This window comes from Sphaerodactylus townsendi, linkage group LG03 (genome assembly GCF_021028975.2).
Source record: "Sphaerodactylus townsendi isolate TG3544 linkage group LG03, MPM_Stown_v2.3, whole genome shotgun sequence".
In the NCBI taxonomy this organism is placed as follows: Eukaryota; Metazoa; Chordata; class Lepidosauria; order Squamata; family Sphaerodactylidae; genus Sphaerodactylus; species Sphaerodactylus townsendi.
In genome coordinates this window covers 157,463,048-157,487,701 of record NC_059427.1, presented here as the reverse complement: position 1 = coordinate 157,487,701, position 24,654 = coordinate 157,463,048, and the positions used below count along the sequence as shown (strand labels likewise).

Here is a 24,654-nt window from a genome sequence, read left to right as displayed (position 1 = left end):
GGGGAATCAAACCCAGTTCCTCCAGATTAGAATGCACCACTACGCCACTGCTATATCCGCTGTTGGGGAGAGGGCCGTGGCTTAGTAGAGGGGATGCCCAACGTGGTGCCCCAGGAGCCATGGTACCCACTGACACCTTTTCTTGCACCCACCAATAAAGTGGGTAGGGCCCTGTAATGTGTCTGATTAACTATTGGACACTTGATTGGCTGTGCATATATTTTAAAAATGTTGCTTTAGCAGCAGTTGCCGCCACAGCACAAGGATCTACAGTGTGTTACTGAAGTTAAACTGTGGCAGCCATTTTGTGGCCAGCTCTGCCTTCTGCAGCAGCCATTTTGTGGCAGCCATTTTACTGCTGCGTCAGAATTCCAAATGTGCCTGCAGGCTCGGAAAGGTTGGAAACCCCTAGCTTAGTGGAGGAGCATCTGCTTGGCATACAGAAGGTCCCAGGTTCTATCTCCAGCATTTCCAGTTAAAATGATCAGTTAGTAGGTGATATGAAAGACCTCAGCCTGAAACCCTGGCCAGTCTGAGTTGGCAACACTGTCTTTGATGGGCCAAGGGTCTGATTCAGTATAAGTCAGTTTCAAGTGTATGAAAGGAGATACCACCTTTTCTCTTAGCAGATGAGTCTGAGAACTGACTTACTCAGGGGGTTTCCACGCACTCCATTGTGCTGCAGAGCGTATCTGCCATGGGGACATAGGGAGTCAAATGTTCCCGGGTGCCCCCTCATTTGGTCACGAGGGGTGGGGGGGCGCAAAAATTCAGGTTTGTTTGTGTGTGTATTTTTTAGTGTTTTTTTCAGTTTGTGGCCTGCAGGGGGTGCAGTTTTTAGGCTAGCAGCACCAAATTTTCGGGGATTTATCAGGAGACTCTTCTGATAATACCACCCAGGTTTGGTGAGGTTTGGTTCAGGGAGTCCAAATTTATGGACTCCCAGCAAGGGTGCCCCCATCCCCCATTGTTTCCAATGGGAGCTAATAGAAGATGGGAGCTACACCTTTGAGGGTCCATAACTTTGGACCCCCTGAACCAAACTTCACCAAACCTGGATGGTATCATCAGGAGAGTCTCCTAAAGATACTCGGAAAGTTTGGTGCTGCTAGCTTAACAATTTATTTATTTATTTATTTATTATGTGATTTATAAACCGCCTCACCCCCTGACAGCAGGCACCCCCCAAAATTTCCCCAGATGCTCCTTTTAAATCCACCCTCCTCGACATGGATTTAAAGGGAGAATCTGAGGTCCCCAGTTTAAACATTGAAAGTGATGCTGTTTCAGTGTGGGTGAGAATCTACCCCAAAACATCATCGCTTTCAATGCTGTTTAAACTGGGGATCCCAGATTCTCCCTTTAAGGTGGATTTAAACACCATTGAAAGTGATGCTGTTTGGGGGTGGATTCCAGCATCACTTTCAATGGTGTTTAAACTAGGGAGCCCAGATTCTCCTTTTAAATCCACCTTAAAGGGAGAATCTGGGGTCCTCAGTTTAAACAACATTGAAAGTGATGCTGGGTTTTTTGGGGGGGATCCCAGATTCTGCCTTTAAGGTGGGCGCCAGAGGTTGAGGGAGGATGCTGACCATCGGAGCCAGAGCCTATGCCAGCATGCTGACTCAACCCCTTCCAGTCTGCCCAGCAGTAGACCTGGGTGCTCCTCTGTGAGATTGGCAGATGGCTTGATTTCTCTCCCCCCTTCACTGTATCTAGGGAAAATGGAGTGGGGGGAGGCCGAAAACTCAGATTATGCCCCGGGCTCCATTTCCCCTAGTTATGCCTCTGCTCCACCCTCCCAGGATTTGTACAGGCAGGCTTCTGCTCTCCCCAGGCCCTGGGGAGAGCAGGAGCTGGCAGCAGGGGGCAGGGTTACGCAATGCGTGGGTCGGGGTTATGCGACCTGTGGGGGGGGTGCCTGGAGGACATTTGCGTCACTTCCCTCTCATACACCTCTGGTGTTGCTGCTTGGTAATTGGCCTGATTGAAGTGTGACACCGGCAAGGAAGTCTACATGCTTCTCCATTAGTTCTGGTGCAGGCTCCAGGTCTCCTTTGAAGTTTGCTTTGACCCATGCAAAGTAGCTACTCATCCAGTTCTTGCAGACCAGAAATTGGTAGCCATTGCAGATCTGATGTTGGCATCGTAAGCCCATATAAGCTATTGTCGAAGGCTTTCACGACCAGATTCAACTGGTTGTTGTGGGTTTTCCGGGCTGTGTGGACGTGGTCTGGTAGATCTTGTTCCTAACGTTTCGCCTGCATTGTGGCTGGTATCTTCAGAGGTTTATCACAGAGAGAAGTCTGTCTAGACACAGTGTGTAACAGTGATACACCTCTGAAGATGCCAGCCACAGATGCAGGCGAAACATTAGGAACAAGAAGTACCAGACCTCGGCCACACAGCCTGGAAAACCCACAACAACCATACAACAAGTTACTTTGCATGGTTTGAATAAAACTCTGAAACTGTGTAAAGTCTCCAGAGAAGCTCCTCTAGTTCGTTCGTTGGTTCGTTCGTTCATTCTTTCGTTCTTTCGTTCTTTCATTTATCCCGTCCGATCCCCACAGGGCTCTGGCTGGGTTACAAGTTACATTATACATTTGATGCAAGGGTGAAATAGCATAGGCTGGTTTAGTACCTGGCAAGCAGGGACAGTTGGATTCAGTAGCAAAAGGGGGAAAATATTTTTTAGGCTGACTGCAGAGTTTACTGGCTTTTTATAGACCTTAACACTGGCTACTGGCCAGAAGGCAGTTTTGCAGGTCAAGGCAATACAAATGAATGCCTGATTGGCTATTTATTGGAGAGGTCAGTCAAAGCAGAACCTCTTCTTGTGCATATATGGAGGAGAACCAGATGATTGCCTGTGAAATATTTACCTCTTATGGGCCTAGTGGGTCAGAATGAATGCATCACAGCCCTAAAATATTAAATGTTGAGTTGGCATGCCTAGAATTTCCTAACTTCTTCTGAGTTCTAGCATCTGCCTGAATGAACAGTTCAAGATCCACAAATGTTCCCAGTTAAAATTGTGGTACAGTGCAGTAAGTGGGCTTTTTTCACAGTCGGGGGTGAGGGACTTCTGCTGTGTTAGGAGTATTTGACCAGCTGGCTTGTATAGGGGTGCCCTCTACTGGCGGGAGATTGAGATGACCCATGTAGCAAGGGGCGAGGGGGTGTCCAGGTGAGATCCTTTTTCTGATTTATGGATTTATTTGTAATCCATCTTCCCCCTCTTTCCCCATCCCCCTTTGAAATCCAGATCTGAACAACTTTTGCTCCAAATGGGGAAAATAAATACATGCCCTGTTTCCCCGAAAATAAGACATCCCCTGAAAATAAGACGTAGTAGAGGTTTTGCTGAAGTGCTAAATATAAAGGATCCCCCGAAAGTAAGACATAGCAAAGTTTTTGTTTGGAAGCATGCCCGTCGACCAGAGCATGCAGCTGTGGAGCGGAAAAATAAGACATCCCCTGAAAATAAGACATAGCACATCTTTGGGAGCAAAAATTAATATAAGACACTGTCTTATTTTCGGGGAAACGGGTATGTGAAAAATGCAAGCTTTAATCAGTATGGCAAAGTGTGTAGATCATAGTTTTCATCTCAAATAGCAGGGGAGAGAAGACAGTCAGGAACAGCCTATCCTCCTCTCTTCTGCTACCCCCCCCCGGGCAAGCAAAACACTCCTCATTCCCACCACTTCTCTGCTACAAATTTTGCCTGCCGCTTTGCAACTGTTCGGCAACCCATGTCTAGTTTGGGTCAGAAAGACACTTGCGGGCACCTGCAGGCGTTTTCCCTCTTGTGTTGCTAGGCACTTACCAGCAGGGGGAGCTACTGACCTTCAGTGTCCCGTTGGGCTGGCAAGTGCTGTCCAGCCATGTGGATGACTGGCAGACAAGGTAGGAAAAACTTTATTCTGGGGAACTTAGATAAATCCTTTGGCCAAGCTAGTAAAAGGTTCAGCTCTGCAATGTATCCTGTCTGTCCAACCAAAATTTACTGATATTAGATCTGATGTGAGCATGTGTATAAATTGAAATCTGAATATAGAAATCATACATCTTGTGCATCTAATTTTTTTTTAATTGCTTGATTTTGAGAGTCTCTCTTGCACCCTTTTGCTCTTCTGTGTTGCCAGAAATCGCAGCCTGTCTCTTCCTCTTGCCAAGTTTACAATGTTACATAAGAGCTATGGCTGCTGAATTCCCCCATGGCAGACTTCCTAGGCATTTCCTGAGGCACCCCATTTTCAGACACTCCAGTAATCAGGAGTGAACTGAATCCAGATTAGCCGACATAGAATAAACTCTTGCCGGATACATCGGTTACGTGTTTGGAATAAGGCAAACCCCTAAGCCGGTCTACTCAAAAGTAAAGACCATTCTATTCTTTAGCTCTTACTTCCAGGAAAGTATTTTTAAGGAGGGCAATATAAGACAAGTAACTAGCATCCCTTGGCATTCCTCTTGGGTGTTATTTCTGTGTGGGGTGAACCATTTTAGGTTTTTCTCTGAATTAGTGTCTGAGAATAACATGCTTCTAGAATGAAAATAGCATTTTGTAGTCCTGAATTTACATTGACTTGGATTTTAAGATATCGATTTGGAGATCTCTGACAATAGAAGCTGAGGCAGCCCCATTCATTTCCATTTCAATGCCCTCTTTCCATCTTTCTGTGTTTTCCAAGATCAAATTGATCTCCTAGATCAGGGGTAGGGAACCTGCGGCTCTCCAGATGTTCAGGAACTACAATTCCCATCAGCCTCTGTCAGCATGTCCTAGATGGAAGCTTTTTTCTGAAGTCCAAACAGTACATTATGTGGGAAGACCTTGATTCATAGAATCACAGAGTTAGAAGAGGCCATGCAGGTCATCTAGTCCAACCCCCTGCTCGATGCAGGATCAGTCTAAAGCATAGGTGTCAAACTCAGGCCTTCCAGGTGTTCATGGCCTACAATTCCCATCAGCCCATGCCAGCAGGGCCAATTGGCCATGCTAGCAGGGGCTGCTGGGAATTGTAGTCCATGAACATCTGGAGGGTCTGAGTTTGACATCTATGGCCTTATCAAGTGTTCGTCCAGCTGCTTCTTGAAGACTGCCAGAGAAGGGGAGTTCGTCACCTTCTTAGGCAGCTGATTCCACTGCTGAACTATTATTACTGTACAAAAATTCTTCCTAATATCTAGGTGGTACCTTTCCACCCATTATTGTGGAACATTATCCATTATTATGAGTCATATCCTCTGCTGCCGACAGGAACAGTTTTCTGCCTTCTGCTAACTGACAGCCCTTCAGATATTTAAAGAAAGCAATCGTGTCCATCCTCAACCTCCTCTTTTCCAGGCTGAACATTCCCAAGTCCCTCAGCCTTTCATACCAAGCTTGGTCTCCTATCCCTGAATCTTCTGTCTCATTCTCCGCTGTACCCACTTCGTTCTGTCCACATCCTTTTCAAAATGAGGCCTCCAGAGTTGCCCACGGTACTCCGGATGTGGCTTGACCAATGCAGTGTACAGTGGGTCTATGACAGGGGTAGGGAACCTGCAGCTCTCCAGATGTTCAGGAACTACAATTCCCATCAGCCCCTACCAGCATGGCCAATTGGCCATGCTGACAGAGGCTGATGGGAATTGTAGTTCCTGAACATCTGGAGAGCCGCAGGTTCCCTACCCCTGGTCTATGACAACTTGTGACATGGATGTTACGTCTCTGTTGATACACACAAAGATCACACTAGCATTTTCTGCTGCTGCATCATATTTAACTTACAGTCCACCAAGATCTTGTTCACACACACTGCTACCCATGTATTGTGTGTGGATGTCCCTGGCTTGCACTGGAACACTGGGGCTGCCATTACAAATCTATCTCTGTCTTTAGCTACAGTCGTAAGGTTTTTGTCTCCCCTCCTTTACATGGTTAAGCAGCAGCTTCACAGAGTATGCAAATGGGACAGTGGCATAGGATTAAAACTCCCTCTGCCAAAGCTGATTAGACTCTGCACTCACCCAACTACCTTCAAGTAAAAATAAAAATGTCACTGAGTTCCAACCTGATGTATAGCTTGGCCCTGAGCAGCGTTCGAAAGCTCTAGCTTGAAGATGTCTTCAAGATGTCCTGGGGTTGCAAACAGCCAGAAAAAAAAAAACAAAGTTCAGAATCTTTTATCTTCCTTCAGGACCCCTCTGGGCATGCTATTTCTTCCTTTCAGGGTGTAGCTGAGCACACTGTCTAGCACTCTTTGCACACACGCAGTAGATGTCCTCAAATATTGCTCTTGGCTGTCTCTAGAAATGGAAAGCTTTGCCAAGCCCTCCTGTCAATCCAGCCTCACATCCATTCTCTAGCAACAGCCACATCCTGCATCCTGTTTCTCCTCTTCTTTGCACTGCTTAGTCCTTTCCTTCTCCTCCCCCCCTCCCAAAAAGTGTAATAGAGAATCCTCCACCTTCAACTGAATCAGTTCATCAAATGACGAGCACCTCACAAAGAGTCAGATTCTGTAGCGAGTTACACCTTGGCCAGAAATAAAATACGCAAACGCAAGGTTTTAGATTGCTGAGGTGGAGGATCATTTTTAGAATGACTCCCCAATGTCAAAAAGTCTTTGCAAACAGGAAGTCAGTGTCGTAAGAAACTGACTGGAATCTTTTTATCTCTGCTGGCTGAGGTTTTCTATTCCTGTGAAGAATTTTTTTTAAAAAAAATCCCTTGTGAAGGAACTTTCAGATGTGGAAGGCACTCTGAAGTGGTACAGTCATTTTTGCCAGAGGAGGACTCTGCGTATCTTATCATATTTAGGGCATACAAACAAAGAATGATCAAGTGTTTCAATACAAGTGAAAGAAAAATTACAATTTAGGACGCACTGAGAAGAAACCCAATCAACAAGCACATCCCTGATTCTTCTGCCCTAACTTGATTTCCATCTGGAATCTTAAATAAATTGTCAGTCACACATTGTCAGGGCTGAATTGGTTCTTCTGCCTCAGAGCAATCCTTGATACTTGCTCTTGCTGTGTGTATTTGGCCTTGCAACCGGACCACTGAAGGGCATTTTCACACACTGCTCTTAAAGAGCCCCATCCAATGGAGGAGGGGGGGAAGGGGGGCAAAAGGGCCAGTGCATTTGCTCTTCCTAGGGCACTTACCCCAGCAGAGGTCACACATGTGTTGGCGGCAGCCTGTCCCTGAGCCCCTCACTGCAAAACCGAGAAGCCTGGGCTGTGGCGGGGTTGCTCTGGAGTCCCTTTTGGTGGCATAAGTCCTATGAGCCCTGCGGGGCTTCCCGGCAATGTGTGTGGAGGGTGGTTTCAGAGCTTTTCCTTGCTCCCTGCTCTGGCAGAAAGCCCTCTTGGAGGTGGTGGGACTTCACTGCATTGGTGCTGTGTCCCACTGCCTCCAGCTTTGGATGGGGCTGCCCATTGCATTATATAATCATTTCTCTGTTTTTTTTAAAATGACTTCATTATATCCCTCCATGGGATTCAGTGCAGCACACATGGGAGATGATTATGTAAAGGCCAAATAAGTGGCCCATTTGCTCCTTTCACTTAAGATGGGAAGCCCCGTTGGAACCTTGGCTGGTTGTGAAATCCCTGGGCAATTAGATCTCGGGAAAGAAGGTGGAGCAGGCTGTTTTTAATGCAGATCAGATGCAGTATGGATTAGCTGTTCCAGGAGTATTGGGTGTCTCTTGTTGGTGCGCGGAAGATGCCTGAGGAAACTGTTGCTACAGCACCGCACGCTCTGGATGGTGTCTCGGCCAAAGAACGGCGTCCAACATTTCACAGATGAAAACAGGGATGCTTTTTGTGTGTGATTTGGGTCACGTCTCTTCTTACACCAAAGACTGCTGCATGAGCGTGCAGTGGGTGCATGAGGGCACACACATTCCCTCACATGCACACATTCTCTGGAGCATGGGGGAAGATGGATGCCAACTGGCGAGCTCTGGATTTCTTCCTGTCACATGGTCTGGGTTGCACCTGCTGCAAAGAGGCAGCAATTCAATCTGGCTTGCCCAGCTCTGCCCAGTGCCCATCCCAGCGGTTGGCACTCGGGCTCTGAAGTCAGCCTGTGCGCACCAGCATGAGAAACATTACACGGAAAAAGATGATTGAAAGGAATAAATATTTCTTTTTATGTGTTACTTTCTTTTTTTGCAAAAAAAAAATTCCACTGTCTGGGTTTTAAATAATTAGTCAATTAAATTAGTTAAATCTCCACATGACACAAATTGGCGCAGTGGATGTGAGACTCATAAACCAAAAGGACTGTTTCTCTTTGAAAATGTTCAACCGTTTCAGCTTTGTTATTCATAGATAGCTGATGAGGCAGTCTGTTGCTTCAGCGTCCTGGTTAGAATGTCAGTCTACAAGTAGGGTGGTCTGGATTCGAATCCTCCCTTGGCCAGGAAACTGACTGGCTGACCTTGAGCCACTCACTCTGTTAGCTTATTTTGTAGAGTTGCTGTGAAGATCAAACAGGGGCAGTTAAGTATGTTTCTTTCAATTGGGGTGGGGGGTGGGGATAAAACATCTTCATAGAGCAAACTCTTCTTGAACAGAAATCGTTCCAGGTTACAGCAGGGCACTGCATAGTTGAACTCTTTCTTTGTGGGGGAAACAATTGCCATCAAAACTGACACAGACAGAATGGAGGCAGCACATCTCTGTTCAGTGGAAGCCCCTTGAAAATTCCTGTGTGAAGAGATGTTGCTTGTTGGACCTGTGTGAAGCTGCCTTCAGCTCTATATCTGCTACTGTGTGTGGATCTACCCCTTGCTGTGAACACTGGCAGATGAGTAAGAAAATATGGTAGTGTAGTTTGTACAGGGAGACCATTTTTTGAGCCTGTGAGCACATTTGAATTTTGACATGGCATAGTGGGGCCAGTAACAAACTATGGCAGCTGCTACAGAAGCAACATTTTTGAAAAATCTGCAAATCGCCAGTAGTCAGTCAGAAACCTTGCTGGGCAAAACCCTGTCTGGCTCCTCCCATTTCCCTAAAACACGTGGCAGGTGCCTGAATAGGTATTGGTGGATGTCATGGTGCCCATGAGTGCCAAGTTGGGGAGCCTTGGTTTTGTGCATCAAAATTGGTGAGCATCTTTTTTTTTTGTCAAAAACAAGTTTCTGTTCTTCATGGCTGCAAACATAACCTTGGAAGTATAGGAACTACTACTGGAGTTGCCACAGTAGCCAAGGGCAGGACTCGGAACTCAGACAAGTGCATGATTTCATGCTTTCCCTCCATATAAGAAGAAGAGGAGGAGGAGGAGGAGGAGTTTGGATTTATGCCCACCCTTTCACTCCTGCAAGGAGACTCAAAGGGGCTGACAATCTCCTTTTCCTCCCCCACCTCCAACAACAACAAACACCCTGTGTGGTAGGTGGGATTGAGAGGGCTCTGAAGAACTGTGACTAGCCCAAGGTCCCCCAACTGGCATGTGTTGGAGGGCACAAGCGAATCTAATTCCCCAGGTAAGCCTCCATAGCTCGGCAGAGCGGGGAATCAAACTCAGTTCTCCAGATTAGAGTGCACCTGCTCTTAACCACTATGCCACTGCTGCTCCTGGGCATTTGCAGCTGCTTTATAATAAGTTATTTGGTCTTTCTAGCCTAGCATGCCCTGCTTTAACTGGCTGCAGTTCTCTCACATCTGCAACAAAAAGAAGTTTTTCCTATTCCTTGCAACCAGTTTCTCTGTAACTGCAAATGTCAGAGACCAAACCTTTGCCCCTTCTGTAGGCAAAGCAGACGCCCTGTCATTGATTAGCAGACCTTCCTTTATGGCCAGTTTTGATATCTGGGGCATGCTTTTCTGAATTAAAACGGGAGGCACGCTTCAGTCTTGTACTGTAACTAGAATTGTTTTGTTTTAGTATGTGATAAAAGGAAATAAGAGTTAGTTGCAGTGGTGGGATCCAAAAATTTTAGTAACAGGTTCCCATGGTGGTGGGATTCAAACTGTGGTGTAGCGCCAATGGGGCTGGGCAGGGCACAATGGGGGCGTGGCTGGGCATTCTGGGGGCGGGGCATTCCTGGGCGGGGCTGTGGCAAGGACACAGCCGCTGCGCAGGTCCTTGGGCGGGAAACGAATGCACGCAGGCGCAGGCTGCCACGCACGCCGGTGCACCTCCTGCTAGACTGCTTCAAGTTCTGCACACTACTGCTGAGAGGAGGGGCATAACTAAGGCAAAAATCACGTGGCAAAATCACCAATTAGTAACCCCCTCTCGGCATACACAAATAATTAGTAACCTACACTTGGGAACCTGTGAGAACCTGCTGGATCCCGCCTCTGGTTAGTTGCCCCTGAGAGTGCCTCTGTAGTTCTTATGAGGAACTATTTTTAATGTGTTTCCCGAATGAAAGGAGACAACCTCCGGCATAGGATTGTGAAGGCTTGCAATGGGCAGCCTTCTGTGAGGACTGGGAATTCTGCTGGGTATCCTCAATCACATTTGATTTAGAAGTGCGAGAGAACTGTCAGTCAAATGCTAAGTGACTGAAAGGAAGTAAAGCATGGTTAGTAAATCATGCAGAGATTCAACAGGCAGCTTCCCCTGAATGTTGATGCTGGGCTTCCAGGAGTCTTTATATAATTAGTGTGTTTCTTCCAGCCTGCTGGTGTTCTCTAGTGGCATCCTAGTATGCCTGGTATGGAAATTACTCATGTACAACACAGCTTTCTCAGACTCTTTAGATCTTCTGGATGCTCATGAGCCTTGGGTTTTCAGTTTGAGACTATTGCTCCTGTGGAGCTTGGAGACAGAATTGGACTGGGTGGGGATCCAGTTGGGTTTGAATCTGAAAGAGTTCACTTCAGTTGAGCCTCTAGTACTCCAACACACGCCAGCTGGGTGACCTTGGGCTAGTCACAGTCCTTCAGAGCTCTCTCAGCCCCACCTACCTCACAGGGTATTTGTTGTGGGGGGTGGGTGGGAAGGGGAAGGAGTTTGTAAGCCCCTTTGAGTCTCCTAATAGGAGAGAAAGGGGTGATATAAATCCAACTCTTCTTCTTCCTAGCCGTTCTTGCTGAAAGGAGCTGTTTCGCTAGCTTGTCGAGCTAGTGTTTCCCACCCCCCTCCCCAGACCTAAAATTTGACAGGTGGACTAGGGGGCGTTTGACATAGACCCACTAGTTCTGAGAAAACCCAGGATCAGCAAGACTAGGTAAGCCGTGAGCTCTTAGAAGTACCCTCCCCTATTCTTTATATTCCTCTTTCTTTTTTCTTTTTGATTTGTTCCAGTTTTTATCCTTTATTTTTAAAATTGTACTAATGTTGTTGTTATATTTAGCTATTTTCCATTCTTAAATTTTTTTCCTGTCCTGTGATTTTTTGTTGGTAAAATAAAAATTATTTTTTAAAAATAGCTAAAATCAATGCAGAAAAAAACCCTGTACAGTACGTACAACCAAAGGAATAAGAGAATGCCGTAATACAGGCACAAAAGCACCGCTGCAGGACTGTTCTGTAAGGAGAATTAGTGATCCTGATTTGTTTATACACATTCTAAGTGGGATAAATGGGGGATTGCCAGCTTTCCAACCTACCCCAGTAGCTATACCTAGCTATGGTTGCTTAGTGCGCTGACATTAGCCAATGATCATGTGTGTCCTTAAGCTCTGTAAAGTTTCACTGGCTAATTTCTTCATATCTTTGTGCACAAGAACAAGCCAGATGTGAGAACATAAGAAAAAGCCTGCTGGATCAGACCAGAGTCCATCTAATCCAGCACTCTGCTACTTGCAGTGGCCCACTAGGTGACTTTGGGAGCTCACATGCAGCTTGTGAAAGCAATGGCCTTCTGCTGCTGCTGCTCCTGAGCACCTGGTCTGCTAAGGCATTTGCCATCTCAGATCAAGGAGGATCAAGATTGGTAGCCATACATTGACTTCTCCTCCCTAAATCTGTCCAAGCCCCTTTTAAGGCTATCCAGGTTAGTGACCATCACCACCTCTATGGCAGCATATTCCAAACACCAATCACACGTTGCATGAAGAAATGTTTCCTTTTATTCATCCTAATTCTTCCCCCCAGCATTTTCAATGTATGCCCCCTGGTTTTCGTATTGTGGGAGTTTTTCGTTTTCTGGTAAGCAATTCTCCATCAAGGCTGCAGAGCATTTTGTGTGTGCAATGAATGATTGCATATTGAGAATAATTAGGATAATAACCTTGGGTATAAACCATAGGATGTCCTTTTTCGGATCATTTCTGATTTCAGCGGGAGAGCACATTAGCACATTCTAAGCTATGCTTGTTTACATGTTAGAGGGATCTCCAAACTAGACAGGACATATGCGTATAGCCTAACAGTGCAGCCTTAAGCATCCATTGTTCCTGATAAGTTTGCTTAGGATCATACATTTAAGGTGCTTGTTGCTGGCTGCCCGTTTAAAAAATATTTTGCCTCTGTCACATTCCAGAGGTTTCCAGTCAGTTGGCAGTTTTGTCATCCTAGAAAAAAAGGTTTTTAGCTTCCTGTTTAGACTCTAGATTCTAGAGTCTAGAACAGTGATCCCCAACCAGGGTTCCGTGGTACCCTGGGGTGCCGTGAGCATGTCCCAGGGGTACTGAAGAAACGCTACCGCCCCCCCCCCCCACTTTTGTGGTGTCTCCCAACGGTGCCAGCAAGGACATGGAGCTGGCCCAGGGGGGCAAGGCCTTCCGCAAGGTCACCAGCCACTTCCCCCCCCCCCATGCTTCCCTTCACCCTGGGAGGGGAAGGCGGGGGGTGGTGGCAAGAAGGGGCACTGGGAGGGGAAGGTGGGGGATGGCAGGGGTACAGTTGAGATATGAAGAGTGAGGTCAAGGGTACCATGTCGTTGAAAAGGTTGGGAAACACTGGTCTAGAATATAGCCAAGTAGATGTGCCTCCCCCACACACCTGGACTACATTGAGAAGGCTTGGGTTTGAGGTCTCCCCCATCTGCCATGGATTTGTGGCTTTGATCAAAACACCTTTCCAAGCGAGTCTTCCTGCCACGCCTGTAAAATGGGGATAAGAGAGGCTTAGCGTTGGGAGGAGAGGGGAAACCATAGAGGTTTAATTTTATTTGGTTTATACCCTGCCTTTCTCCTCAACGGTGATCCAGAACTCCCCATTGTGCATGCCACTGCCCTCTCCTCCATGTTTTAATCTCCATTTTTAAGATTATAGAGCGTTTGCGAACAGGGTTAGCCAGGTGGAATGCAATTAATCTTTCACAGTGTGTGTTGTGTGTTGGCTGGCTAGCATGCTGCTCTGCAACCAGAGTGAAACCACTTTCATTTCCTGGAAAAAGAGCAGTGTTCAAGTAGAAGAACGGCGCTGCTCATTCATCCCCCACCCATCTGCTGCAGCAAGCAAGGCAGTGACTGTAGTATCTCATTGGTAGAGCGCATGCTTTGCTTATGGAAGGCTCTGAGTTCAAGTGCCCAGATTTAACTTGCGTCACCAGCTGTGGAGGGACAGGAAGGAAGGAAAACAGGGATCCTATTCCCCTCCTCCCCCATCCTGCATATGTACTTGTGCACGTGCTGTTGCAAAAGTAAAGGAGCAATTCAAGCTGGTAGCCTTGCTTGTAAGTCAGAAGTACTATTCTGTAAATGAATAATAATGAGACGTAATGAGTACTAAAGACCAGCACTTTAAAACACAACAAGCTGTTCGCATGTACAGGAAGACCCTTGTGCATTATTAGTCATGTTATGATGCAAGTGTCCGCACTGAAAGAAAGACAGTCGTGCTAGAGGAAGGGGAAAGTAGCTTCGAAAGGAGAAGACCCAACTTGAGAAGGACTGACTCAATGAAGGAAGCCACGGCTCTCAATTTGTCAGACCAGGCAGGCAGTTATTTGGAGCTAATGAATTAATAGGGTTTGCCTGTGAGTCAGAAGTGACTTGCTGTCACGCAACGCAAACACATCGGCACTGAAAATTGATTTCAGTAGTGCTTGATTATTGATGAGCACCATCCCAGCACTGCTAGACATGAGCTGCGAGTTCCTAACCAAAGTCCTCTCCAGCAGTGGCGTAGGAGGTTAAGAGCTCGTGTATCTAATCTGGAGGAATGGGGTTTGATTCTCCGCTCTGCCGCCTGAGCTGTGGAGGCTTATCTGGGGAATTCAGATTAGCCTGTACACTCCCACACACGCCAGCTGGGTGACCTTAGGCTAGTCACAGCTTCTCGGAGCTCTCTCAGCCCCACCTACCTCACAGGGTGTTTGTTGTGAGGGGGGAAGGGCAAGGAGATTGTAAGCCCCTTTGAGACTCCTGCAGGAGAGAAAGGGGGGATATAAATCCAAACTCCTCCTCCTCCTCCTCCTCCTCCTCCTCTTCTTCTTCTTCTTCTTCTTCTTCTCCGCCTCTTCTCCCCATTCACCTCCCCCATCAGCAAAAGGTGTGAGTGAGGCATGCCCCCAGGCCTACCCATGACTCCCATGGGATTGCAAAGATTTTAAAGCCCTTTGAACGCTCTAAAGAAGGGATAAGAGAGTATCATACGAGGAGGGTAGTGGAGCAGGAACATCAATGTACTTTAACAGCAAACGATGGGAGGGCACTGTAGCACAGGCTGGCACTCTGTGCATGCTCAGGGGTGTCGAATCCCAGGCCCCTCCCGCACTTTCAGTCCACTTTCACAATTGCTTGCAAGTGGATTTTGCTACTCTGTAGAGTTAATTCCAGCTGCAAAGTGGATTGAAAGGGTATTATTCTGCAGGTGCGGGAGGGGCCTCTGTGCAGTCTGACATTGCAGAGAATTCCTTTCTACGGGGGTGGAGAGGGAGAGAGAATGGCTTTGGGCCTCATGGAAAAGGGATGGAGGGGGGTGGATTGTGAATGAGAGAGAGAAAGAGAAGGAAAGAGAGAGAGAGATCACCCCAGCCTCTGTCCCCTCTCTTCTTGTGGGATTCAGAGGAGAGAAGGTGGCTGGTGGGGAGGATTCCCACGCATCTAGGCACAGCCCCATCCCGATCAGCAGCTCTGGTGAGGCTCTGGTGACGGGAGCCAGTCCGGCCAGCGGGTAGGTGGGTCGGTGGGAGGGAGGGAGGCTTCTTTGGGTGCTCCTCCCCAGCCTGGGAAGGAGGAGGGCGCTCCGTGCTCGGCTGCTGCTGGGATGCACCCAGGGACTTGCCTGGAGTGGACAGTGCAGAGAAGGCGTGCAGGGTAAGCAGAGGGCGCCCTGGTCCCCTGCTTAGGAGCGGCAGGGGGGCGGGGATGGCACTGCGGGGTGGCATGATGGGAGAGGGCAGAGAACTTTCCCCTATTTCTCTATTCAGCGCCTTCTTAAGAAAAAAAGGAAAAGGTCATTGCAGCACAGCTGGCCTCTGGATTATCTTCCATCTCTCTCTCTCTCTCTCTCTCTCTCTCTCTCCCCCCAATTATTTCTTTGCCTGCCACCCCCACCTCCCTTTTGCTTTGCTGGAACTGTGAGCAAAGTTTGCAAGCAGGGATGTTGGAGAGGGGTGCGTGTGGAAATGCATCCGTCCTTAGGCAGTTCTCAGGTCTCTACTAAAGGGGCAGAAAGCTGTGGTGTGTTTTCCACCATTCCCCTGTCTGGCCGGGTTTGTCTTGCTTTTGTTCCCGGTAAAATGACACTTCCCTTGTAATGAGTTTTCCTAATCCGAAACAGCCAGCGGAAGAAAAGCGGCCCTGGTGGGTCTTGCGCTCTGCCTTCCAGTCAGGCAGCCACTCACGCCTCCTTCAGTGCAATCCTAAAAGAGTTGCTCCCGTCTAATCCCATTGAAATTAATTGGTTTAGAGTGGAGGAACTCCCCGTAGACTTGGACTGTTAATGACAAATAGACCTCTTGGTTGTCAATGCACTTCTGGAATCCATCAGATGGATGCCTGCTTGATTGACCCGCTGTTCCCCCTCCCCAAGACTGGGGCAACAACTCACCCCCCCACTCCCACCCCCGGCATCCTGCCATATAATGTACCGGACTCTGCTTATTTGCTGGGAGCCGAAAACGGTATTCTCCAGGAGTGCTGAGGCTACTTTCTAACCTGTTAGATTGAGAACTTAAAGAATTCTAGTTGCTCTCCCCACTCATCCGAAAACACCACTGCGGCTTCCAGTTCCCGGTGGGTTGCTTAATAGGGTTATGAGTCAGGCAAGGAGGAAGGTGGGTTTAGGATTGTTGCCTCTTTGTGAATTCCCTCTTCCGGCTGGCAACAATAGGGAGCATTGTAAGCCATTCTTTCCCCCCCAACCCCATCTCCCATGGGAGTTTGCATCCGTCTTGCCAAATTTTGCACATGGGCAGTTCCAGCAGGCAGGCTTGCCTTCCAGAATCCCCCCCCTCACCCCTTTTCCTGGCTGCTTTACTAACGTCTGACCATTAGCATTTGGGGCAGGTGTGCAAGAATCTCTCTGTCCATCCTGTGCCTGCATTCCAAACAGGTGTCTCTACGTTGGAGCTGGTGGCTACCTTAAGTCCTCTTCTCTTTTTTGCACACCCCTTTCTTTCTCTGCTGGCTCACAGCCTCCATGCTCTTCCAGGCAGTGTCAAGATCCCTATTCATCCCCCCCCCCTTCTCCAAGGTATCCTTGTCTTTTCCTCCTCCTTATCCTCACAACAACCCTTCAAGGTAGGTTAGATTGACAGGATGTGACTAGCCCAAACTGCAAATTTAAGCCTGGGTCTTCCAGATCCTAATTCAATTCTTTAAGCAAACATCACATTGCAAAGTCTCCAGGGACTATATAGGCACAACTGCCTTCCTTTTCCCATTCAGCCTGTTCATGCATACACAGAAGGCTTTCCCTCTATACTCCCAGCTAATCTATGCCCCAGTAAAAGACCTTGTGCAAGTCTTCTCCCTTCCTCAAGGTGCCAGATGTCTCCTTGCAAACCAGCCTACCAGCCTCTCACCACTATTTCCACCCCCACCCCCCATGATGTTGTGTGGAGCCAGCATGGTGTAGTGGTTAAGAGCAGGTGGATTCTAATCTGGAGAACTGGGTTTGAATCCCCACTCTTCCACCTGAGGCTTATCTGGTGAACCAGATGTGTTCCCACACTCCTACATTCCTGCTGGGTGACCTTGGGCGAGTTCTTCGGAACTCTCTCAGCCCCACCTACTTCACAAGGTGTCTGTTGTGGGGAGAAGAATGGAAAGGAGCTTGTAAGCCACCTTAATTCTGCTTACAGGAGATAAAGGTGGGATATAAATCCAAACTCCTCCTACTCCTCCTCTTATATTCTTTGCTCCTCTTCTGATCTTTCCAGTTGGCTTCTCTGCTACTATTCTTCATTGATTCTTATTCTCTCTGGCACCTCCTTTTCCGTTCCTCTCATCCTGATTTTTTTTTTCCAGTGGTCCATTCTATGGATAGGTTGGTGACTTATTAAGTAATCTGGGATCTTGGCTTTTGGAGATCCATTTTCATAATGCTCAGGCAATTACTTCCTCTCCCTCTTCCACCCTGGGTTGAAACACAGTGCAGGGGCCCACCCATTCCACCTGTAATTACTACACTCCTCTCCCCTTCAGATTTTGGGGCTGAGCCCAGGAATCTGGACTTCCACCCCCTCCCCCACCACCTGCAACTCCTGTAAATGTTAGATGCAGATTCTTTGAGTTGATGATCAAACAAAAGTTTCCCTAATTGTTTATATAGCTTATTTTTATTTCTCCCTTACTCCGGAGTTCTGGTTTGGTGTACATTGCCTCCCAGCAACAGAAGGGCATGGCTTTCACGTTCTGTATGTGAACTCCCAGAGGCATCTGGTGGGCCACTTTCGAGTAGCAGAATGCTAGACTAGATGGACTCTGGTCTGATTCAGCAGGCTCTTTCTTATGTTCTTTCTTATGTTCTTCATTTTATCCTCACTACAATACTGTGAGGGAGGTTAGACTGAGAGAGAGAGGGACGGGCTTCGTGGCAGAGCGAGAACTTGAACCTGACTCTCTCATGCTCCCTAATCCCCCCCACCCCCGGTGTCATATAACCCAATAATTTCCAAACCTGTTGCTACAAGAAAACTGCTAGTTTTCTGTGATACATTTATTGAATAATTAGAGGCTCCTCTGAGGCTGAACTATACACCCACTGAGAAGCAGCTACTAGCTCTCTGCGTGAATCATTGTTGTAGCCCTGCCGTTTTCTATTCAGCCTCTGCTGCGTAAGTCTGTTGTGTTTCTGTGCTGGGTACAATAGAATCATTTGCTCCTTCTTAATACAGCAGAATTTTCTGCTGTCATAGGAGTTTATATATCTTGTCTCTGCATGAGCCACTGCTCTAGACTTTCTTCCTTTAGGTCAGAACAGCAACTCACATATGTGAAACATCCGGACGGGGCCTCTGAGGGGACTGTTAATTCTTGCTCCTTCATTAACTCTAAAGCATCATGTGCATAAGGATGAAAGTGCCTCTCTTTCTAAATTGTTGGTGAGGAAGCAAGCTTGTTTTCTGCTGCTCCAGAGATTAGGACCAGGAGTAATGGATCCAAGGTGAAGAAAAAGAGATTTTACCTAAACATCAGGAAAAACTTCCTGACAGTAAGGGCTGTTGGACAGTGGAATGCACTACCTCAGAGTATACTGGAGTCTCCTTCTTTGGAGGTTTTTAAAGAGAAGCTGGGTGACTATCTGTCAGGAGTGCTTTGATTGTGTGTTCCTTTATTGCAGGGGGTTGGTCTTGATGACCCTTGGGGTCTCTTTCAATTCTGTGATTCTAAATATGGAACAAAACTATGGAAAGTCTAGAATGCATTGTATTGTCAAAAATGCAGGAGAAAATGCTACTAGGACACGGCCATACAGCCTGGAAACCACACAACACCCTAGAATGCATTGTTGTAAACAATAGACCAGGGATGTCCAACTCTGGCACTTCAGATTCATGGACCTACTGACTGATGGGAATTGTGGTCCATGAACATCTGAAGCGCCAGAGTTGGACACCTTCACCAGACTTTTTGGTTCATGCCAGTCTGAGAACAAAAACCTGGATTTTTAACCTGTCTTGCTTTTGTTTTCTATTTTATATGAAAACACACCTTCTATGGAGCAGGGCTTAATGTACCTAGCTACAGGGAGGCTTAGATTCAAATTCTCACTCATGAAATTCCAAAGGCCACTTTGGGTCCATTTCTCAACCTAAGTGACTTTGGGCCAGTTTTGAGAGCCAGCATGGTGTCGTGGTTAACAGCGGTGGACTCTTATCTGGAGAACTGGGTTCAATTCCCCACTCTTCCACATGAAACCTGCTGGGTGACCATAGGTTAGTCCCAGTTCTCTCAGAACACTCTCAGCCCCACACACCTCACAAGGTGTCTGTTGAGGGGAGAGGAAGGAAAAGGGGTTTGTGAGCTGTCTTGAGCATCCTTACAGGAGTGAAAGGTGGGGTATAAATCCAAAAATCTTCTTCTCAGCCTAATTTACCTCAAAGGGTTGTTGGAAAGAGAATAGTGAATACCTCCTAGAGCTTCTTGTGGAACGGACACAGTAGAAATGTAATGAATAAACAAAATACTGGAGGTTGTAGAAATTAACTCAGCTCCCCCCTTAAAGCTGGAAGGTGGAGCCTGGAACTTCCGATGTTCAGGTTTGCCACCATCACTTTCCTAACACACCTCAGCCCAAGAACCTGTGCCTGTTCTATGCTAGGAATTCTAGTTGTTCAGCTCTTGTGCCATTCCTATTCTTAAAATGAAACTCTAGACTGCCTTTCCCCTCATTTCCAAGGTTTTGTTTCTCGAAGGTTAGGAAGAACCCTTGAGGAAACAGAAGGATGTTCTTTATTCAGGTAGACAGGATGTGAATTGGTGCAAGAAGGCTCAAAGCTGTTGAAAAAGCAGATGATGCTGTTCAGAGGCAAAGATGCAGTTATTTTTGTTTTTTTATGTGTTGGGAGAGTCTGTGCTTTTGTATATGCACAGACATTGGGGAACTAAGGTACAGTTCCTAGGGCAGTGGTGGCGAACCACTGTCCATAACATCTGGAGTGCCAAAGGTTCGCCACCACGGTCCTAGGGTTTACCAGACTTTACATCTATGGCGTAGTCCTCAATGAACTGGTAAACATATGTGTGGAACATACCACTTCAGACTGGAGGTGGGTTAAGGGAGTTCACATGATTTAATATTCTTCTATGCAAAAAAAGAAAAGAAAAATAGATGCCAGGGAGAAGTCTAGACTAGAACTTTTGCCTTAATATGTTGTTTTTCTGTGCACAATAGGGTTGCCAACTGGGGGGTGGGAAATACCTGGAGATTTTGGGGGTGGAGTCTGGTGAATGGGTTTGGGGAGGGGAAGAACCTCATTGAGATATAATGCCATGGAGTCACCTTCCAAACCAGCCGTTTTTCTCCAGGAGAATGGGTCTTTTCTTTTGCCTGTAGATCAGTTGTAATAGTGGGAGATCTCCAGGCACCACCTGTAAATTGGCAACCCTGATGTTTAAGGATTGTTTAATGAAGATCCTCAGTCCCTGAGACCATTTCCTGTTTGCCAATCTAATCAGACAGTATTGAAGGTACTAAAAAGCTCTGAAAAAAGCTTTGGCCCATCACAAATCATACATCCTCAGATTCAAGGGACTCTGTGAGGGGATCTGTGCTGTTTTCTAATCCAAAGTCTGGTTTTAGCACTGACTGATTGAAATGGGGATAGAGGGATTCTCCCAGAAGACAGAACAAGTGACTAGAGGGAGGGAATAGGGAGAGACAGCTGTCTCTTGTTATGAAGTTCCAAAGGCCACTTTGAGTCCGCCCTGCGCCCCTGCCGCGATGCCACCCGCCCACCCCCGCCTCGTTGGCGCAATGCCACTGCACTCTACTTTTGCACTTTCTGGAAGGTAGCTGATGTGGGAAAGAAGAATCTGGATTTGAAGGAATACTCTAATGTGGCCTTTCAGCGTGGCATAGTGGTTAAGAGCAGGTGAACTCTAATCTGGAGAACCAGGTTTGATTTCCCGCTCCTCCACATGAGTGGCCGACTTATCTAGTGAACTGAACACTGTTGATTCTGCACTCTTACATTCCTGCTGGGTGACCTTGGGTTGGTCACAGTTCTCTCAGAGCTCTCTCAGCCCCATCTACCGCATCATAAGGTGTTTGTTGTGGGGAGAGGAAGGGAAAGGAGCTTGTAAGCCCCCTTGAGTCTCCTTATAGGAGAAAAAGCTTTGGTATAAATCCAAACTCTTGTTCTTCTTACGTGAGCCATCAGAATTAGAACAGCCTCTGCCATATTTATGCAAAGCCCAGGAAGGGAGGGGTGTGTGTGTTTTAGTTAAAGCCCCCTACTGCTTTCCTGGCTTGTCTGGGTCAAACGCTGAGACCAGGGCATCTATTTCTAGCCTGGGTATCATTTTGATCTGATATCTGCTGAACGGGTTTTTTTTTTTTTTTGCTAGTTTGGATGTCATGACAAGATGTAGTTACATCCCCACCTGGCAGGTGGGCAGTTCTGGGCTTTGGAAGAGATCCTGCAGGGTTGGCCACAGCTGAGCAGGACAATTTCCGTCCTCCTGCATTTGGGGTTGCTTGCTTGTTGTCCTTGCAGCGCAAAGGGAGGGGTGCTATGAGCGAGGAAAGTGCTGGCGACTTGTTTTCCTTGGATAAGCTCTTAAGAGTCCGAGGAGCCCAAAGGCATCGAAGAATAACAAGAGATGTTTTCCTCTTTGGAACAAATCTTCTCGCGCTACAAGGAGCCATTGGGCATGCAGCTGCTTCTGGGGGGGAGCTGTCCAGGCAGTGCGTGTGTGAGACGGCAGGCAGGAGAAGATACTGTTTGCACGCGCAGCCGGAATGCTGGAGAGAAGGCAGAAAAGAGTCCCTAGGGCAGTGATGGCGAACCTTTTTGAGACCGAGTGCCCAAACGGCAACCCAAAACCCACTTATTTATCACAAAGTGCCAACGCAGCAATTTAATCTGAATACCGGGGTTTTAGTTTAGAAAACATGGTTGGCTCCGAGGCGTGCATTACTCAAGAGTAAGCTTGGTGGCTTTGCTTTGAAGCAGGGGTCACCAAACTTTTTAAACAGGGGGCCAGTTCACTGTCCCTCAGACTGTTGGAGGGCCGGACTAAAAAAAACTATGAACAAATTCCTATGCACAAATGATTGTAAAATGTTTGATTTCACCTTTCAGCCTTTCTGTCATGGTCTATTTTTAGAACAGTGACCAAAGTATGTCAAGTACAGGGTGGGCTCCAAATATTGTTGGGGAGGCTGTGGAATACCTTCCCCTGAAAAAAGCAGAACTTTCCTAATGAAGCATTCCATCTAACTCCAGGATCAGGTATCTTCCTGTTCTTTTCCCTCCCTAGGCAGCCAGCGAAGCGCTTTGTATTCGCCAGCCTGGCTGGATGCCAATGGGAGTGGGAGGGCGGAACAGAAAGCCTGAGAGCAACACATGGAGTAGCTGAGAGGGAAGGGCGGAGCAGGCATTGCCACATGTAAGGTTTCCAACTCGGGGTCAGAAAATTCATGGAGATTTGGGGTGCCTTCATGTAACTGTGGGTAATCAACAGCCGTTGGGGCTGGTTCCTCCTCTCCCTCGAGCCCCCCACTGCACATGAATGGAGCCATATCACGGCCATGCCTGGTGGGCTGTGATAAATGCCTTCAGGGGGGGGCCACATTTGGCCCTCCCCCTGGCCAGAAGTTTGGGGACCCCCTGCTTTGAAGCAACCATGCAACTCTTCGAACGGGTGAATCACGACCGTAGGAAGGTTTACTCAGAAGCAAGCCCCATTGCCAGCAACCGAGCTTACTCCCAGGTAAAGGATTGCGCTTTAGTTCTTTGCATGAAAATCAGTGGGGTTTAACAGCGCTTAACAGGGTTACCTATACTTCTTCCCCAAAACTAGGTCTTAGGTTTAATGCTAATAATCGAGCCCAGCGGCCCAGGCCAGCCTAGAGGGGGGGTAGTAATTTCCCCCCCACAAGATGAACTCTGTTTGTGCGTGCCCACAGAGAGGGCTCTGAGTGTCACCTCTGGCACCCGTGCCATAGGTTCGCCATCACTGCCCTAGGGGCTGTCTTCCAGGCGCATTTTTGGACCCTGCTGAATTGATTGTGCATTTCTACTAGAGCAGTGGTTCTCAACCTTCCTAATTCCGTGACCCTTTAATACAGTTCCTCATGTTGTGGTGACCCCCAACCCTAACATTTATCCATTTTACAGATGGAGAACACTGATGCAGAGAGTCTTAGGCGACCCCTGTGAAAGGGTCGTTCGACCCCCAAAGGGGTCCCGACCCCCAGGTTGAGAACCACTGTACTAGAAGATGTCAGGCTTTGGTCAAGAGACTCCTTTTCCATAGGGGACTTCCATCTGGCATATAAAAATCCTGGATTCTCAGAAACGTCTCAGTTCCCCCATTAAAATTGCAACCGAACCAAGGCAGTTCCATCCGGTGACACATTTAGTCTGGGGCTTAATGACCTTCTTGGAGAAGGAACAAGTTGCAGAGAATGATAGCCGCCCAGCAATTCTGCAGCACTGCGAGCCATGCTTGAAAGCTGAGATAGGAAATGATTGCAGAAGGATGGAGCACAAGAGACCAGGATGCTTGGACAGAGTGCAGGGTTGCACTTGGTTTTCCTGCTCCCTGGATCAGGGCGCAGGAGGGTTGGAGGATGCTTTTATATGTCACAAGTGGAATTAGTGGGAATGTTGGCAAATTTCAAATCTATTCTGTGGTTTGCTTGAGTAGTAGAGCTAGGAATGGGGACTTCTGGATTCCACTTATAATTCCTGAGGCTCTTTTAATACGGAAGCCAGAATTGCTCATTAGAAAGGGCCCTGATCTGGATCTTCCAGGCTAACCTGATCTTGCCAAATCTTGGAAACAGTCAAGAGTCAGCTGTAGTTAATACTTGCATGGGAGACCACCAAGGAATACCAGGGTAGCTATGCAGAAGAAGGCAATGGCAAATCGCCACTGTGAGTCTCTTGTCTGGAAAACACAACTGGGTTACCATAAGTTGGCTGCCACTTGATGACAGTTTACACACACAATATCACTTAACCACACACATTCGTAACTGTCAAAGGGCAGAGTTATTCCTCCTTCGGTAATCTGTCTGGTCTCAGTCTGGCATCTTGCTTCCCACTGTGGCCAACCGGAAGGCCTGCAAACAGGGTGTGAAGGCTGCAGCCCCCTTGTATTAATGCCCCCAACCTTGCCACCAGAAATATATCATCCTTATATACAGTAGTTTATTTATTTATTGGGCTTATAGACCTCCATTCCCTGCACAGGGGGCTCAGCATGGCTTACAACACTAAAACCACCGTACAGACATCAACAATTGCAATATAATATGCAGACACTTTCGTTACTAATAATAATCAAACTGGAGGGGGAATGAACTAATGATACAAAATATAAATAATGCATAGAATATCAGAAACAAGAAGAGTTGGTTTTTATATTCTGCTTTTCTTTCCTGTACAGAGTCTCAAAGTGGCTTACAACCGTCTTCCCTTTCCCTCCCCCAAACAGGCACCTTGTGAGGTAGGTGGGGCTGAGAGAGTTCTGAGAGAACTGTGACTAGCCCAAGGTCACCCAGCAGACTTCATGTGGAAGAGTGGGGAAGCCAACCCAGTTCTCCAGATTAGAGTCTGCCATTCTAAATTCCTACACCAAGGAAATAGTGGGTGAAATGAAAGGGAAAAGGTGGCC

The 24,654-nt window shown here is 47.3% G+C and overlaps 1 protein-coding gene across 5 annotated transcripts in view; it reads left to right on the top strand.

The window, feature by feature from the left end:
* ZNF385A (zinc finger protein 385A) overlaps window positions 1-24,654 on the top strand; it is a 238,716-nt gene that overhangs the window by 143,212 nt on the left and 70,850 nt on the right. Inside the window, exon 1 of one of the 5 annotated variants that reach the window (XM_048489924.1) lies at window positions 14,835-14,994. The exons of the other annotated variants lie outside the window; for them this stretch is intronic. Coding sequence (XP_048345881.1) covers window positions 14,848-14,994 — 147 coding nt within the window. The 5' untranslated portion in view covers window positions 14,835-14,847. Of the gene's footprint in view, window positions 1-14,834; window positions 14,995-24,654 lie in introns of those variants that run through there. 5 annotated transcript variants of the gene reach the window in all.